This window comes from Thalassophryne amazonica, chromosome 11 (assembly GCF_902500255.1).
Source record: "Thalassophryne amazonica chromosome 11, fThaAma1.1, whole genome shotgun sequence".
Lineage (NCBI taxonomy): Eukaryota > Metazoa > Chordata > Actinopteri > Batrachoidiformes > Batrachoididae > Thalassophryne > Thalassophryne amazonica.
In genome coordinates, this window is record NC_047113.1 from 78,001,074 (window position 1) to 78,019,439 (window position 18,366).

The 18,366-nt window shown below is 39.6% G+C and overlaps 1 protein-coding gene across 3 annotated transcripts in view; it reads left to right on the forward strand.

Annotated features, from left to right (window-relative positions):
• LOC117520898 (transcription factor COE3-like) overlaps window positions 1-11,576 on the forward strand; it is a 240,964-nt gene extending 229,388 nt beyond the window's left edge. For 2 of the 3 annotated variants that reach the window (XM_034182238.1, XM_034182239.1), the window contains exons 14-16: window positions 2,808-2,993; window positions 8,805-8,894; window positions 10,375-11,576. In XM_034182238.1, the coding sequence (XP_034038129.1) occupies window positions 2,808-2,993; window positions 8,805-8,894; window positions 10,375-10,406 (308 nt within the window). In that variant the 3' untranslated portion in view covers window positions 10,407-11,576. The remainder of the gene's footprint in view (window positions 1-2,807; window positions 2,994-8,804; window positions 8,895-10,374) is intronic. The other variant, XM_034182240.1, reaches the window with a different exon arrangement.
• Window positions 11,577-18,366: the final 6,790 nt, after the last annotated feature.

The window sequence follows — 18,366 nt, forward strand, 5'->3', positions numbered from 1 at the left end:
TGACACGGTCAAAGTTCAATCCAATCCAATTTTCGACACTCTGAGCTGTGACGTACCTTCGTGTTGTCCAATAGGAACGACGCGTCGGGCCAAAACACGGAAGACTCGTGGCAGAAACCACTGATCTTTACAAAATGGATCGGTGCGGAAACCACTAATCTATACAAAACGGATCGGTGCAGAAACCACTGATCTATACAAAACGGATCGGTGCAGAAACCTCTGATCTGTACAAAACATTAACGTGTGACAGGACTGCTCATTTATAGAGCAGTTTTCCGAAGAAAAATCATTGGAAATGTTTTTTTGTTGTGTGTTACCTCAAAATTACTGTTAAAAAAAAGTTTAAAACACTTGTAATTAAAATAGCTAAATAAATCAATAAATGGTTCTTTAGAAACCTTTCATCTGTAAATTAAAACCACCTGTTATTTCAGATTAGATAATTTCTTGTTTAACATAAGGAACCTTGGACATTTATTTTTAGACAAATAAAATAACATGGAAACTTGTACATTTTGTAAAGTCTGGTACATTATTTATATCTCATTTCAACCAGAAAAACAGACACTAAATAAATACAAATGTTTATTATAAATGCAACAGGAAATTATTTAACAATGACTGGAGTGTGATTGTAAAGTAGGATTTCTGTGACATAAACCTCATGATGAATTTTTTTATATAGTCATTTAAACTTGTAATTTCGTCAAAATATGTAATTGCCTTTAATGTTGTTATCAGGAGAGAGTCATTTCTAGAATATGAACAATAAGTGGAGAGCTTCTACCTGTGCAAATGTTTTTTGACTTTGATTCGTGGACATTTTTAATGATCCGTTCATTTATTGTTAAAATATAAAATGAAACAGCTTTTTAAAAAAATAATAAAATAGTTGCTATTGAAAGAGCCTTTTATTTAGAAGCAGGTGATGTTATGCTGGATTCTCAGGACCAGATGAAGGTCTCTTCTGCAGCTTTGAACTCTGGTGGTGTTGCTGAAGACACTTTTGTCCTATTTTGAAGAGCAGAGATGTTTTCTTTCGACTGGACTTCGTGGTGTTCAGCTCATCAATGGAAGTTTGGTTGTCTGCACAGCAAATGTTCCTGATTGGGACAAATAAAAATATTTCTTTAAATATAAAGAAACACTAACCAGTTTATATATAAAAAAGGGGAAAAAAACCGGCAAAAACGATGGAAAAAAACGCCCGAAAAAATAAGTTATTTAAAGTTGAGCTTTTGTGGTGTCACAAAAGCTGTAGCTTTATTTGGTAAAAATAAGAAAGACTGAACCATCTACAAATTAAAGCGTTTACTCAGATCAACTCTGCTAAAAAGCTAAGCTAACGTTAGCCAATCAATAAACCTTCACACAGTGCAAAAACGTCACGTTTTGCTTTTATTTTCTCCTCACCTCGATAAAGCTGCAGAACTAACCTCTGATGGGCAAACTGGGACTTCGCATATATCCAAAAAGTGGGAGATTTCGGACTGAGTGGGTTTGCTCCATCCCCCCGGCTGCCTGCCTCGGTCTGCCCAGGAATGATGCCTGAAGGCCGGCTTCTCCATGCGGGCTGGCCTGCTGTCGCGGTTTGATCGATATCCCACCAAGTCGTCAGTCCTCCCTCGGTCGGCTTCACTCCGAAAACTAGCTGAAAAAAAGCTTCTCCCAGCAGGGTGATGGGAGAATCGTTCTACTGCTGTTTTTTAAAGCTTTTTTTGTGGTTCAGGCGACGCAAATTCAAGATGGCGATCGCTGAACGTTTTTGAGCTTGTGGAAACAGCCAGAGTGTGACGTAGCCGCAATCTCCGCCCCCTTGCCGCTTCCGAAGCGACGCGTCTGATGTCACGACGCGTTGGAAACGCATCAGCCTGGCGTTACGACGCGTTGGGGGGCGTTAAAGCGTCGCGCTGAAGCTTGCAGTGTGAAAGGCCCTTAAGCCCAGGCCATCTGTGAAATTTTTTTACCCTCTTATTGCACACAGACGTGAGACGAAGTCACCATCAAGTTATTCTCAAGTCATGAATCAGCAAGTCCCAAGTCAAGTCTCAAGTCATAATGACCACCAATTGTTTACAAGCTGACTTGGGACTTGCTGATTGATGAATTCAGAATGACTTGACAGTGACTTCATCCCACCTGTGATTGCACTTTTTATAACTGTGATTTATTTATTTTATAACTGTTAGTGTATATTTATACGTGTCAAATTCTTTGTTTTCTGTGGATTCTTGGCAAATAACACAGCCTTTGAAAAACAGCAGTGGAGTGCAGCGTTTCCACAAAATCTGCACTGATAAATCAAATGTACAGCCTGTTGATAAAAACTTATCAAATCTGAATGAAGGCATTTTTTTTTAATCGTTAAACATGATTCACTTAAAGTGCGCATCGTTTCACTTCATCTGCAGAGGTAGAGCGCAGCCAGTGGACCAAACTGTTTAAAAAAAATATACAAACACACTGCTTCACTTTAAATGCGCAGTAAGTCTATTTCAGAACAGAACCTCTTTCTCTTAAAAGGCTTTATTTTACTCAGCGTGCAGACTTGTAAACTTGTAGCTTCGCTTGCTACATTGATTAGATCCTATATTAGTTATGTGCATGCTCTGTAGTCTTCTTCTCTGTGTTTTTGGAGTGTTAAAGCACCACACACAGGCCTGGCATATGTACTACAGCATTAAACAAAGCCTCGATGCCCCGAACCTTTTTTTGTAATTGAATTATTCGAGTTACTCGATTAATCGTTTCAGCCCTACTTCAGTGTGACCTTATCAAACTCATCATGGGCTGTTTTCTTGCAGGTTACTCTCGTAACTCGAACAGCGTGTCACCTCGCGGCTACGTGCCGAGCTCCACGCCTCAGCAGTCCAACTACAACACCATCACATCCACCATGAACGGATACGGAGCGGCAGGAATGACCAACTTAGGTGTGCCGGGATCTCCCACCTTCCTCAACGGTTCCACCGCTAACTCCGCCTACGCAAGTAAGGAAGAAAACAAAACCTCAAACATATTCAGGTGTTTGATGGTCTGACAGGCCACCATGGTGCAACTGAGACGTCACGTGACACGTGATCAGACTGTAAATCCAGAACAGCAGCCAGTGTTTGATCTTTTTAAGTCAGTATGGATTTGTGTTTTATGCAGGGACACACACCACCATTTACATAAATGTCACAAAACTCATTTTAAACAATCTGTCTGTGGTCAACAACAGACAGCAAAAAAGTCCAAACCTCAGCTGGTGAAAACGGACGCAAGCCAAAGATAAACACTGAGTCGCTAAAAGTGAGAGAAGTCGCAGAATGATTTTGAAGACCTAGAGCAAAGTGTTACATCAGAGCACAGTGTTAAGTCAGAGAGCAGTGTTAAATCAGAGAGCAGTGTTAAATCAGAGAGCAGTGTTAAATCAGAGTGCAGTGTTAAATCAGGGCACAGTGTTAAATCAGGGCACAGTGTTAAGTCAGAGAGCAGTGTTAAATCAGAGAGCAGTGTTAAATCAGAGTGCAGTGTTAAATCAGGGCACAGTGTTAAATCAGGGCACAGTGTTAAATCAGAGAGCAGTGTTAAATCAGAGCGCAGTGTTAAATCAGGGCACATGAGCTATATATATACACACATATATATATATATATATACACATATACAATCTGGTCATTTTGGTCATTTCAAAGTGTCAGCAGCGGTTTGCGGATTATCACCTCGTTTCTGCTTCAAACTGCCTCCAGTCATCATCTATCTCAGCGATAGACATCTGAAACTTTTGTACAACAATCATTTCCACATAAATTCAGCATTATTTCATGATAAAACACGGAGGAAGCGATCAGAGTGCCGCAGCCAGATGAGCTGCTGCTGCGCTTTTGTCATTTTGGTGCGTCAGTAGCGAAATAAGGCGATTATCGCCTCATTTCTGCTTAAAACTGACTTTAGAATGATTTAAGAGCTTTTACTTTGTCATCTGATGAATAATAATCACATTGTTCTCTTTGATCGCTTTGGGTGTAGAGAGTCAGACTCAGACGTGCTGCTGTGGTCCCAAATGACGCATGCACAGTGAAGGCAGGGCAGAGCGATTTTGGGGGGGGGCATTCAGTCTGCAACGCCGGCCGTCATGGGCGTGATGCAAACGATGACGTGAGCTCACCGTAGCTTTGCCAGCGTCTCAGCAACACTTGTTTTGAAAACATGCTAGTTGATGACGCCGTCCCTCATGACTAAACAACCCGCGCTTGCTCTGCCAAGGGTTTAACGTGTGTCTGCCTCTCCCACTTCTAACTCCACCCCTACTGTGCACACTCATTCATTCAAGCTTTCATTCATTCATTCAAGCTTTCATTCAACACAAAGAATGAACCATCGATTGACACACTGAGCTTTTTCATTTAGTGCAGAGCGAAGCTTCACTGCTGAGATTAAACCGAGGATCACGAGTAAGGCATCGAGCTCACAGTGTGAGACTGTTTCAAACCAGGCATCAAACAATACACAGTGCAGGGATCACGACACGCACTCAGTCAAATAAACTCTATGAACCATTGACTCTTTTTGTAGGATTGATACATGAAACCAAAGTTTCAAATGTTTCTGTCACAGTGACACTCAAACATGCTTCATCCACTCAGACTTCAAAACAAAGCTCACTTTGTAGATCAGAGATTAGATGAGACCAAAATAATTATTTTAGAAATCATAACATTTCATTCATTCATTTTCTGAATGTCTTGTTCCAGTTAAGGGTAATGGCGGCGGAGCCTATCCCAGAGGTCAGCCAACCACAGGGCCGACAGAGAGTGTCGGTTTAAAGCTTCATCAAAACATTTTTCGTCTGAAAATAGTCATTTTTAGTAATTGGTTCATTATTTAAAATGGTCACAATTACAAATGAGATGTGGCAGAGATGCCACACTGATTGAATCCATCTGAGGTCCGTGTGACGCTGCACAGCGAGCGGAATGTGAGCGGCTTCACCTTGCACACTCATTCTGCCTGCACCTATCACCAGCCACCAGTGGGGCTGTCAGGGTCATATGAGGGGCGGAGTCTACCATGTCATCCTCACACAGAGAAGATGTCTCTGGGTCCACGCCTGGGAAGATCTTATGAGGTCATAAGGTCAAAGGTCAGAGGTGTTTGATGTTGCTGATATCTTTGCAACAGGGCGATGGTCCAAGTCTTTAGGGTCCTGGTGCTTTCTGAGACTTGGACTCTAACCAGTGTCCTAAGGTGAAGACTGGATGTCTTTGGTCCCAGGTCTCTGTGGAGGATTTTTGGGTCCTGCTGGAATGACTTTGTGTCCAATGAACAGTTCCGTAGTGAAACTCAGATGAGGAGGATCACTGACACTGTGAGGGAACATCAGACACCACATTTAGTCCACGTGGTGAGTTTCTCTGGACATGATCCAGGACACAGGTGTCTCAGTGTGGAGGACCCCAGAGACTGGAGAAGGACAAGGACATGCCCATGTTTCACATGGCTGCATGGCTACATTGGAGAGGTGGGAATGAACCAGGTGTCTGTCTGGCTGGTTGCCATCCAGGACCCCAGAACAGTTCCATGGTGCGATGGATGTGGTGATGCACAGCAACATGAGCTGACATGTGTCCAGATAGGGCCCCATGTGCAATCTGGATGTAATCTGATTAAATCAGAGGTAATCTGGTTTTAAAGATATTATAAAAGCAGAATTTCATACAAAGTGTTTAACAAACCCGAAAGGAGATATAGAAATAAAATAAAATGAGATGTAGATATAAACACAAATAAAACAAGATATAGAAATAAAAACAATAAACACAAATAAATTACATATGGAAATAGAAACAACAAACAAGACTGAAATGAGATATAGAAACAAAAACAACAAACATGAATAAAACGAGACATAGAAATAAAAACAGCAAACGGATAAAATGAGATATAGAAATAAAAACAACAAACATGAATAAAATGAGATATTGAAACAAAAACAGCAAACAAGAATAAAATGAAATATAGACATAAAAACAACAAACAGATAAACAAGACATAGAGCTAAAAACAAATCTGAATAGAACAAGATATAGAAATAAAAAACACAAATAAATGAGATATAGAAATAAAAACAACAAACTTGAATAAAATGATATGTAGAAATCAAAACAAACATGAGTAAATGAGATATAGAAATAAAAACAACAAACACGAATCAAACAAGATGTAGAAATAAAACAAGACACGAAAAACAAGATATGGAAATAAAAACAAACACAAATAAAGCAAGACATAGAAATACAAACAACAAACACAAATAAAATGAAATATAGAAATAAAAATAGCACACGAATAAAAAGAGACATAGAAAAAAACAACAAACATGAATTAAATGAGATGTAGAAATAAAAAACACAAAAATTAGATAGAGATAAAAACAACAAACACCAATAAAACGCAATATAGAAATAAAAACAATAAAGAAATAGAATGAAATATAGCAATAAAAACAACTAACTTGAATGAAATGAGATCTAGAAATAAAAACGACAAACATGAATAAAAGGAGAAATAAAAATAAACACAAATAAAACGAGGTATAGAAATAAAAAACAAACACAAATAAAATGTGATATAAATGTAAAGCATTAAGCACAATTAAAATGAACTATAGAAATAAAAACAACAAACACGAATAAAACAAGGTATAGAAAAGCAGCAAATACAAATTAAATGATGTAGAAATAAAAAACACAAAATATGAGATATAGAAATAAAAACAACAAACACAAATAAAACACGATATAGAAATAAAAACAAACAAATAAAATGAAATATAGAAATAAAAACAAACTTGAATGAAATAAGATCTAGAAATAACACAAATAAAATGAGATATAGAATTGAAAACAGCAAACACAGATAAAAAGAGATTTGAAAATAAAAACAACAAATACCAATAAAATGAGATAGAGAAATAAAAACAATAAACACAAAAATATGGAAATAGAAACAACAAACAAGACTGAAATGAGATTTAGGCATAAAAACAACAAACACGAATAAATGAGAAACAAAAACAACACACACTGATAAAATGAGATATATAAATAAAAACAAATGGATAAAATGAGATATATAAATAAAACAGTAAACACTAATAAAACAAGATGTAGAAACAAAAACCACAAACATGGATAAGACAAGATATAGAAATAAAACAACAAACCTGGATAAAATGAGATATAGAAATAAAAACAACAAAAATGGACAAAAGGAGATATAGAAATAAAAACAACAAACACAAATAAAACGAGATATAGAAACAAAAATAGCAAACATGGATAAAACGAGATGTAGAAATAAAAACGACAAGCAAAAGAAAAACTAGATATAGAAATAAAAACAAACATGAATTAAAAACATAGAAATAAAAACAACAAACACAAATAAAATGAGATATAGAAATAAAAGCAATAAACACAATAAAATGAAATATAGAAATACAAACAACAAACACAAATGAAATGTAGAAATAAAAATGATAAGCACAAATAAAAACGAGAAATAAAAATAAACACGAATGAAGTAAGATATATGAGATATAGAAATAAAAACAACAAACAAAAAGAGATATGGAAATAAAAACAACAAACACAAATAATGAGATATTGAAATAAACACAAATAAAACAAGACATACAGTAGTATAAAAAGAAGAAATTTTTAATAATTTAAATTAAATTCTGATCATAATTAACATTACAAGATCTCTGACATATATAAAACATCATCTGTGTCGGTGTGTCTGTGGGAAGAGGATCTGGGTTGGATTGGATCTTAGTTGGATTGGGTTGGATCTGGGTTGGGGTGCTGTCGTGGGTTGTCCTGTGAAGCCAACAAGAGCACATCGGAAAAGGGTGGGGGGCAAAGCCTAACCCTGACACCCTGAGACCAAAGTAAAGACGTCACTCAGTGGCAAAAACCTGCTGAGGACCAAGAAGAAGTCCCGTTGATGTCAAGTTAACTTCTCGGAGTCTTCATCCTGGATGACTGACGACCTTCAGTGATGCTGAATGCCAGCACTCGAGTCCGACTGCAGGCATGAACCACAAAATATGATGTCTGAACTGGACAAAACCCATCATGATGATTGTTGTTGTGAGTTCTGCAGTGATATGCACGTAGCGGAGACACTAAACCTTCTGCAACATTTGCCAAGTTCCTGCAGAGCTGGAAGTATAAACTTTAAATATTTACTGTTCAGTCTGTCGAGGTTCCGATTGTTTGTGGAAATGCCTGCGATTATTCCTCATGTGCTGTCATATATCCTAAACATTTCTGAAACATTTCAAAATTTAGATATCCAAGAATCTTTAATGTTTTTCCACGAATTATGAGATATGAGATATTTCTAAGATATTTTTTTCACATGCGAATTATTCTTTTTTTTTGAGGAATGTCTCTGAATATTCTGACGCTGACAGATGAGCAGTGGGATCTTCACGAGGATCCTGGATTTAGGAACAACCACCAGCACACTTGCAGATGTTATTTTCATATTTAAAGTAGATATTTTGGGGTTTTATCGCACAACACCGCCCCCTTCAGGATGTGGTGGGTTTGGGGGAAAAGCCATCAAGTTATGGATCAACTTTGCTAATATTCTCGGAATATGTTGACCCGTTTTGAGGCAGGGAGCAGTTCGTCGTCCTCCTCCTCCTCATCATCACCTCCTCCTTCCTGCATGAGTCATTCACCTCCTCTGTGCGTCTCCTCTTCCTCGTTATTCATTCTCTCCTGTCCATATGGTCTCTGCAGTCAAACAGAAGAGCGCCTTCGCCCCTGTTGTGCGGCCACAGACCTCCCCGCCCCCCACCTGCACCTCCACCAATGGCAGCAACCTCCAGGGTGAGCATCCCCACCCCTCCCACCTGTCAATCAACACCCCTGTCCTCTACTGTGCGAGTCCACGTCCAATCTGGACAGAATAACACACCGCCAACAAAATGTTATTTTTACAAGTTCACATGTCGAAGTTCAAAGTTGATCCATAATGTCCGGCTCGCTCTGAGAATCTCATTACAATCTCTTCATCCATTCATATTTTGATTGAAAGATAAAATGTGTTCATTAAAGAAGTTTATTTTGAAATCATTTCAATTTGTGCTCTTATGTTTCTGATACACTTTTCAGACATTTCTTTGAGATAAGAGATTTATGTCTTACAGATGAGATATTACTGAAATGCTTCAAGAACATTTCTTCAGGGAAAAAACCCTTTTAGACAGTTTCCTGTAGTTACTTTGATAAATTATCAGCAGTCAGAAAGAGGCAGTGTTTGTGATTCATAAGAAATGAACCCACAATTGATCATAAAGTAATTCAGAGTTCAGCCTTTGATGGAATTAACTGTGACTCAAATTTGTTTGTGAGATGAAACATATTTCAGATCATTTCATCATTTCTGACAAATTAGAAATCTGCTGTTTAAGATCTTCCTAAAATATCTAAAATAATTTTTTATTTTTAAGCTGTCACAAAGATATTTCCTATCGATGCAAGAGATTTCAGAGATTGCTGAGTTTACGTGTATGTGCTATGTCTGTTTTCTTAAACATTTGTGGGAGATTTTTTGTGGTTTGTTGCATCATTTCTCAATTTTTACTGATTATATGTATTTCTGAAGCTAATGACACATTTTGAGGATGTTTTGATATATTTCTATTCTGGAAATATTACTGAGACTTTGCGCACAGACATGATAAAGTTATTTTTTAAAATCAGACTTGTGAAACATTTATGAGATTTTTTTAAATGGACGTCCACACGGCTGAACAGCAGGACACCGTTTCCATTAAAAAGTCAGGGTTTTGGGGGGGATCTTCAGACTCGACAAACTTCCATTCCTGAAAAGAATTAGAAATTTGCTGAACTTATTTCAAATAAGTTTATGTTAGAAATAAGTTAAGTTTATGAGTTATGTCAAATAATTTCATGTTCTACAGGTTTGTCTGGATGCAGTTAATAACTCATATTCTCCTGACAGCTTTTCAAAATAAAAACATTTTAACATCAGTCCAGCTGCACTCAGAACCCAGTCAAGAACTTTATTGTGAAAGGGTCAGGCCAGGGCTCATGCTAACGCTAGCAGGCTGATGAGCCACCATTAACATCTTCAACATTTTGATGCTGTTTTATGGTGGAAAAAATGATATTAAAGAGATTTATGTTAAATGGTTTTCTCTGCTGCTGTGAATTGTATGTTGTTTAAAAAATATGTGTATCTGTTTTTTTTTTTGTTGTTTTGTTTATTGAAGTGATTTTTAGAGTTCAATTAATCGTTTTGTTTTGTTTTTTCCCGTATGTTTTTGTCTTGTTGATTTTTCAGCCATGGCGGGTCTTATTGTCCCGCCCATGTGAACACGACTCTCAGCACCAACAGCACACCAACAGTGGCGTTAAACCCGTCCCATCAACCTCCTCACTCACCAACTGCAGGTGCGAAAACCACATCTCTGCACCAAACGGAGCCTCCTTCTTGCAGACAGGTGGCGTTGGTGTTGTGAAAACAGGATTCAGATGTCTCCAGCTGCTCGGCCTGCAGCCTCCGAGGAGGTTAAAGGTCACTGATGTGAACAGCATGTTGTGGGGATTAGGGCGGGGCTCTGCAGCATGGCAGGAGGTGGTTGTAGGGGGCGTATCCACTGTGAGCTTCTTTTCACAGATCACACAAACCAGTCAGTATCACTTCAAGGGAAACATCATGTGACTGAGGCTTCCAGTGATGAAAGGCAGCTTTATGACATCACACTAAGTGCAAAGCAGGAAAACATTTCACATCATCTCAGAGCTTTCGGGTCAAATGGTTTCAGTTTTGCACGTGAGCAGAAGTCTCAGGAAGAGAAGCTCACAGTGGCCTGAGTCCAATCTGGAAAAACGAACAAATTCCAAATCTAAGCGCCTGTCAGTCAAAGTTGGTGGTGCTGCGGTTCTGAAGAAAATAATTTATGTTTGTGTCTCATTTTAAAGTTGGGAAATGCAGTAATTTTTAAGCTAAGAAGAAAATGGAGAGTAGAAGTTTGTATTTTTCTTCTTGTTTTTGTCGCCGGGTGGATTTGAATTCTGCTTTGTATTTATGACGGTTCTGGCTCATTCCATGTTGTCTTCATAACATTTAGATCTTCTAAAAAGAGTGAAACCAGTGAGACGGATGAACTTTTTTTTTTGGTCACAATACGTTTTTAAAGCAGGATACAAACCCTTTCCTCACTTTTGTATAAAATCTCTTTTCCGATATTGAACTTTTGTAAAGTTTCTCCTCGTCCTTTGTGTATTATTGTGAAATGTATAATCACTTTCTTTCTTAATGCACTATTTTTGTTCAGCACTTATAAGAACGAAGCATCTTAGAAAAGACTCGCTGTAAAAAAAGATAAAATATGCAGATTTTTGTAAAGGGAAAATCCTTATCATGTGAATTCTTTCATGTGGGAGGCGTCGACCTTCTGAGGGTTTCTGCAAGCTTATGTACAAAACTATAATTAATCACTTTTGTGTTTTTGATTGATTAAACTAAGCAGCTGATTTTTATACCAACTTTTTGTCTCTGATCTGAAGTAAACATCTGATTTTAGCACACTGAGGTTTATTTAATTTAATTTTGTTTTTTTAAGTCAAACAGCTAAAGTTTGTTTGTTGACTTAAAATATTCTTAAAGCTGATCGAGGGTCACACAAAAAGTGCTGCTCTGACTACAATGATGAATAAAATATGAAACTTTCCTTAATTTCAGGATCTGTAATTCTCCACTTTACAAAAAGAAAGAAATGAAGATGAAAACATACTGAGGACTTGAAGATGGACATGTTGTGTCTCATGTGACTGCAGCTTTTACTTTTGATGGGGAGTTGTGATTTTCTGATTGACAGTTTGGAGATAATGGGATTTTTCTGCATTGTTAGAATTTAATATCATTCTCTGCTTTTATTCTGAAAGGTGTTCCAACTGTGGTTTTATTGGTCTGCATTTTTGTATCTTTTTTTAAAATCATTTTTGTATCACATGACCTGTGCTGAGCATCATCAAGTTATTGTGTGCAATCTGTAGAATTTTGGGGGTTTTGGAACTGGACAAATTAACTATCAGGCTACAAAGAGCTACAAAGCCGTTCTGTTATTATTATTATTATTATTATTATTGTTGTTATTTTATTTTGTCAGTCAATGTTTGTCCATCCTGAAATGAGATCTGATGAAGTCAGCAGTAGCTCCACCTTAAACTACAGAACCTTGTAAACCACACAAACATGGAACATGGAAAATATACAGGGAACAAATCAGGAAAACAAACACAAAAATATACAGAAAAATAAATGACACAAAACAAGAAAACAGGAAAATGAACAGGGAACAAATCGGGAAGCAACCAGGAAAATAAACAGGAAAACAGGAAAAAAACAAAACACAAAACAGGAAAATAAACAGAAAAATAAACTGGTAACAAAAAACAAACAACAACAACAAAAAAAACCCCACGGGAAAATAAACAGGAAACGGGGGAAAAACACAAAACGAACCAGGAAAATAGAGAGAAATAAACTGGACACAAACGGGAAAATAAAAGCAAAACAAGAAAACAAACAGGTACACATATTTACCATGCTGGGACACACAAAAAAGTCTTAACATCGTGGTGAAATGTCAACATGAAGTTGGTCATTTTGATTTGAAGTTTCGATTTTGAGGTCATCTTAGACATTTTTGGCCATTTTCACTACTTACATTTGAACAAACTCGTCCTAAGGATTTCATCCAATCGTGTTCAAATTTGGTACACATCATCATGACCCCATGCTGATCAAATGTTATCAAAAGAATTTCTGTAGGTAAAAAAGGCGTGGCTGCTATGGTTCGTCAAAATTTCACGAGCATTTCGGAGCACGGCATTTCACTTTGAATGGGTGTCATGCGGCGCCCACATACTTCATTGTATATCCTTCAAATTTGCTGGACATGATAAGGGCTCTGCCCTGAATATTGCCATATATTAATGTCCCACCTAAGTCATAGCGCCCCCTGGTGGTAACAGAAAATGTGTTATTTATACTTTAAATGGCAACTCAGCAGTACTCATCCAGAGTACTGCGTCGCCCAGGCAAAATGCCTCAATAGCACCCCCTTGCAGCTTTCAAAAACCCCTCCCCATAGGGTTTTTTGGAGTACGGAGATGAATATCGGTACACGAGTGACTTGCAAAATGTACAAAAAAGACTCTTGCACCGTTGGGCAATGACTACAAGTCATCTGACGAGGACCCTCTTGAAATTGGGCTGGTCCAGGGAGGTGGTGGCGCCGGGGGACGCGAGGGGCCCGTCCATGACTGCTTGCAGTCCTAATTATTATTATAGTGAAAGTGCAGCATCAGAAATTCAACCTTGAAGCCAAACTGTCCTTTTGTGTTGGAACTGATGATCAGGTGTTTTGTTTTGTTTTTTCTTTGTGTGAACGGGGACGGAGGTACTTTGTGACATATATCAAAGTATATCGAAGCACAATGCTGAAGTGTTTTTGTGGCTGCGCTGTAAATATGTGCATGAGGTTTTCCTGTGATTAGTGCTTTTGTACAGAAACACTCAAATAAAGACATTTGGCTGGAACTCTTCTCTGTCCCTCCTTTAAATCCACACTTAGTCCCCCGAGGAAATGTCCCTGCTAGCAAAGCCTGGACAGGTCCTCACGTCTTTACTGCCAGATTCTGTTGCATAATGACAGCCTACGGGTCCACCACAGGGACCGCCATGTATCGCCACGTGCACTGAGGCCGTGCTGATGAAGGTTCTTGTCCAAGGACTCAGGTAGCCTGAAACACAGGCTGGGAATTGAACCGTGGTCTGTAGGTCCCTGAGAGTTGCCTGCTCCTAATGAAAGTGATCGAATGAAAAGTTCAGAATGTGAAACACGCTGAAGAGATGAAACATCAGGAGGCGGTCAAAGAAGCTCCTGCTCATCCAGAACCACCGCAAACTGACACTGTACCAACATCAAGTCAACTGTCTGAGAAAACTGCTGGGTCTGTGAAGCTCTAAGGGCCCCTTCACACATATTGCAAAGTTGGACTGCGTTTGGACGAAAACGGCAAAACAGCGCGAAACAGTTCAAAATTAGCGCACAAAACATCGCGCTGACGGGCAGGTGTGCACAAACCAGGTGCAAGAGTTCATGCACGTGCCGGTGTCTGTCGAGTAGGAACAGTGCCAGGTGCAGCACATGGCACCGCTTATGTTAAAGAAATAAAAACCAGCTAGTACGTGTGGAACCACATGGTGCCACTTAGTGGAAGAAATAAAAAAAATAAAAAAAACACACCACTCGGGACACAAACTCACACCTTTCACAAGCTCTGATTCCTAGTCAGAGACTTTACCACTGAGCTACAGAGCTGTTCTGCAGGAGGCAGCTGTGGGAAGCTGTCTCATATCAGGAAGGACATGGAAGTATTACAAAAGGAATTTAAATCCCACACCATATAAAAACACTGCATTTATCAAGCGAGCAATACAAATATGATCCGTCTGTTCCTCTGGTGATGACCCATGGTTACAGGCATACAGTCATGAAATGACATGAATGAGAAACAGTGTGCTCTGATCAAATCAAATCAATTTTATTTATATAGCGCCAAATCACAACAAACAGCTGCCCCAAGGCACTTTATATTGTAAGGCAAGGCCATACAATAATTACGGAAAAACCCCAACGGTCAAAACGACCCCCTGTGAGCAAGCACTTGGCGACATTGGGAAGGAAAAACTCCCTTTTAACAGGAAGAAACCTCCAGCAGAACCAGGCTCAGGGAGGGGCAGTCTTCTGCTGGGACTGGTTGGGGCTGAGGGAGAGAACCAGGAAAAAGACATGCTGTGGAAGAGAGCAGAGATCAATCACTAATGATTAAATGCAGAGTGGTGCATACAGAGCAAAAAGAGAAAGAAACACTCAGTGCATCATGGGAACCCCCCAGCAGGCTAAGTCTATAGCAGCATAACTAAGGGATGGTTCAGGGTCACCTGATCCAGCCCTAACTATAAGCTTTAGCAAAAAGGAAAGTTTTAAGCCTAATCTTAAAAGTAGAGAGGGTGTCTGTCTCCCTGATCTGAATTGGGAGCTGGTTCCAGAGGAGAGGAGCCTGAAAGCTGAAGGCTCTGCCTCCCATTCTACTCTTACAAACCCTAGGAACTACAAGTAAGCCTGCAGTCTGAGAGCGAAGCGCTCTATTGGGGTGATATGGTACTATGAGGTCCCTAAGATAAGATGGGACCTGATTATTCAAAACCTTACAAGTAAGAAGAAGAATTTTAAATTCTATTCTAGAATTAACAGGAAGCCAATGAAGAGAGGCCAATATGGGTGAGATATGCTCTTTCCTTCTAGTCTCTGTCAGTACTCTAGCTGCAGCATTTTGAATTAACTGAAGGCTTTTCAGGGACCTTTTAGGACAACCTGATAATAATGAATTACAATAGTCCAGCCTAGAGGAAATAAATGCATGAATTAGTTTTTCAGCATCACTCTGAGACAAGACCTTTCTAATTTTAGAGATATTGGGCAAATGCAAAAAAGCAGTCCTACATATTTGTTTAATATGCGCATTGAATGACATATCCTGATCAAAAATGACTCCAAGATTTCTCACAGTATTACTAGAGGTCAGGGTAATGCCATCCAGAGTAAGGATCTGGTTAGACACCATGTTTCTAAGATTTGTGGGGCCAAGTACAATAACTTCAGTTTTATCTGAGTTTAAAAGCAGGAAATTAGAGGTCATCCATGTCTTTATGTCTGTAAAACAATCCTGCAGTTTAGCTAATTGGTGTGTGTCCTCTGGCTTCATGGATAGATAAGCTGGGTATCATCTGCGTAACAATGAAAATTATGAAAATTGATGTCCACATCTACTGGTCAGGTGCGTCCAGTCAGCTGTGCGCATATCCTGCCCGACACTCATGTCTTGTGGACGCCTCGCCACAGCACAGACAGCGCTTCATGTGGAACAGAGCTCACGTGGGTGACATGACGTCAGATCGCCCACTGCGTGTTCTGATCTGACGGCCCGTTTCAACCTGGGGAGCTGTCAGTGTCCGCTCCGTGCGCGTGCTCACTTGCTGCAGCTTGTCACCACCACGGCGATATATCTTTTTATTTATGTCCACATAAATACAGCAATCAGACAAACACGCCTCACAGTGGACAGTGGTTAGTTCATGTCTGTCCAAACACAGTAGGTGTTTGTAGCTTTGTGTAGCTGGAATGTCCAGAATGACAGATCACCACAGCTGCTTCTGTCAGAAGCCACGCCTCCCGTGAGTGGAGCGCACACACCCACATGTCAGTGTGGGTTTGCAAAGTCACACTCGTGGGGAACGTAGACAAATTTCACAGCAGTACGACAGTGATTGTCTGCAGTCTGCTGTCGTGTGAACAGTTCGACTGGCCACACATTTTCTAAGTGCCATGCGAGCGGTGTTAGGTGTTCGTCCGTGTCACCTGGAATTTGGCCGACACCTGCCATGAGAGGGTGCGATGGGTTCACACAGTGCACACTCTGTCTTTCAGGCGCTTGTGTTCACAAAAAGTTGTAGCAACAGGTGTACAAGGCGTTGGAGGCAGGGACGACATTACACGGTTTGTACACGGTGTGCACTTCGTCCAAACTTCGCACTATGTGTGAAGGGGTCCTAAAGGTTGGAATTCTACGCTTCAAACTCTGAGACTTTTAGAAAACATTACTGAAAAAAAATCCTGAGCCAGATCATTCAAACAAAACAGAAACAACAAGCAGCACCGTGGAGCAGAAGAACCCGATAAAGAAAGGATCTGGAATATCATTTTTCAGCTGGAGTCAGAAGTCCAGACCAGAGGCCGATATAGATCAATCAGAACCACCCAGAACAAACACCCACATGGACAAAGACCACGCAGGACTCTGACAAGGGTTCAATGTAAAACCAAAACCCAGCTCTCCGACCCACGTCCATCATCAGATCGTTCCTCACTTCACGAACCTCATTAAATCAGGATTCAGACAAACGTACATATTCACAAGCTGTTTCAGAATCTTCATCATGGAGTGGGACTGGTTCTGGTTCTTTCTGTGTATTAATGAAAGTTTAAAGTTTTTAAAGTCTTTCTTGGACCAGAATTCTGCTTTGGGTCTTTGCAGAACCAGAACAGAGGGGCTTTGGCAGGTTTTGGGTTTACTGAGGTTCTGTTTGCATCAGCAGCAAACATAATGAGCTGTGAAATTAACTCCTCATTAGCTCCCAGAACTAAACAGGCCATCCCTGAGTCTGCAGATCTGCAGCCAACCACCTGACTGCTGCCAGAACATGGTCCAGACCCACAGGGGGCGCTGTCAGCACTTTAAGTGATTCCAGGCAGCCTGAGCTGCTTCTGCACCACCTATCACCACAAACGTGTGAAATTTGAGTAAGTGCAGAATGAAGCCTGTGAACAAAAGGTTGTCAGTTCAATTCCCCAGTCAGACAAGAAAATCAGCAAAACCTGTTCATGGGATGTGATTAAAAAGCTGTGTTACTACGCCGTGGCGAACAGTGAAGGAACCATGCTAGATCTGCAGCGTGGTTCCACATGTGGTCCCCACAGAGCTCCAGAGCGCAAAAACCATCTAACAAGGTCACATTTTACAACATAAAGCCCTCCAAATGCTGCTGTGCATGCACAGCATCCAGTTAGCTCCCACAGTCTGATCAGTCTGAGCACTGTGCCTAGACGAGCGCGCACAGACACCGAAAACAATGGTAACATGATGTTATTGTGGGGTTTTATTGTGGAAAATGAATAATTATTATTGCATATTGTTGGAATGCTTTCTATTTATTTATTTATTGCTGCTCCAGAGTTGTGTGGGTGTGGCCACTGCACGCTGGACATCAGCTCCTTTCACATTCTTTATTTTTCTTCTTCCTGCTGCTATACATATATATATATATATATATATATATATATATATATATATATATATATACGAGGGCTGTCAATAAAGTAACGGTCCTTTTTATTTTTTTTCAAAAACTATATGGATTTCATTCATATGTTTTTACGTCAGACATGCTTGAACCCTCGTGCGCATGCGTGAGTTTTTCCACGCCTGTCGGTGACGTCATTCGCCTGTGAGCACTCCTTGTGGGAGGAGTCGTCCAGCCCCTCGTCGGAATTCCTTTGTCTGAGAAGTTGCTGAGAGACTGGCGCGTTGTTTGATCAAAATTTTTTCTAAACCTGTGAGACACATCGAAGTGGACACGGTTCGAAAATTAAGCTGGTTTTCAGTGAAATTTTAACAGCTGATGAGAGATTTTTGAGGTGAT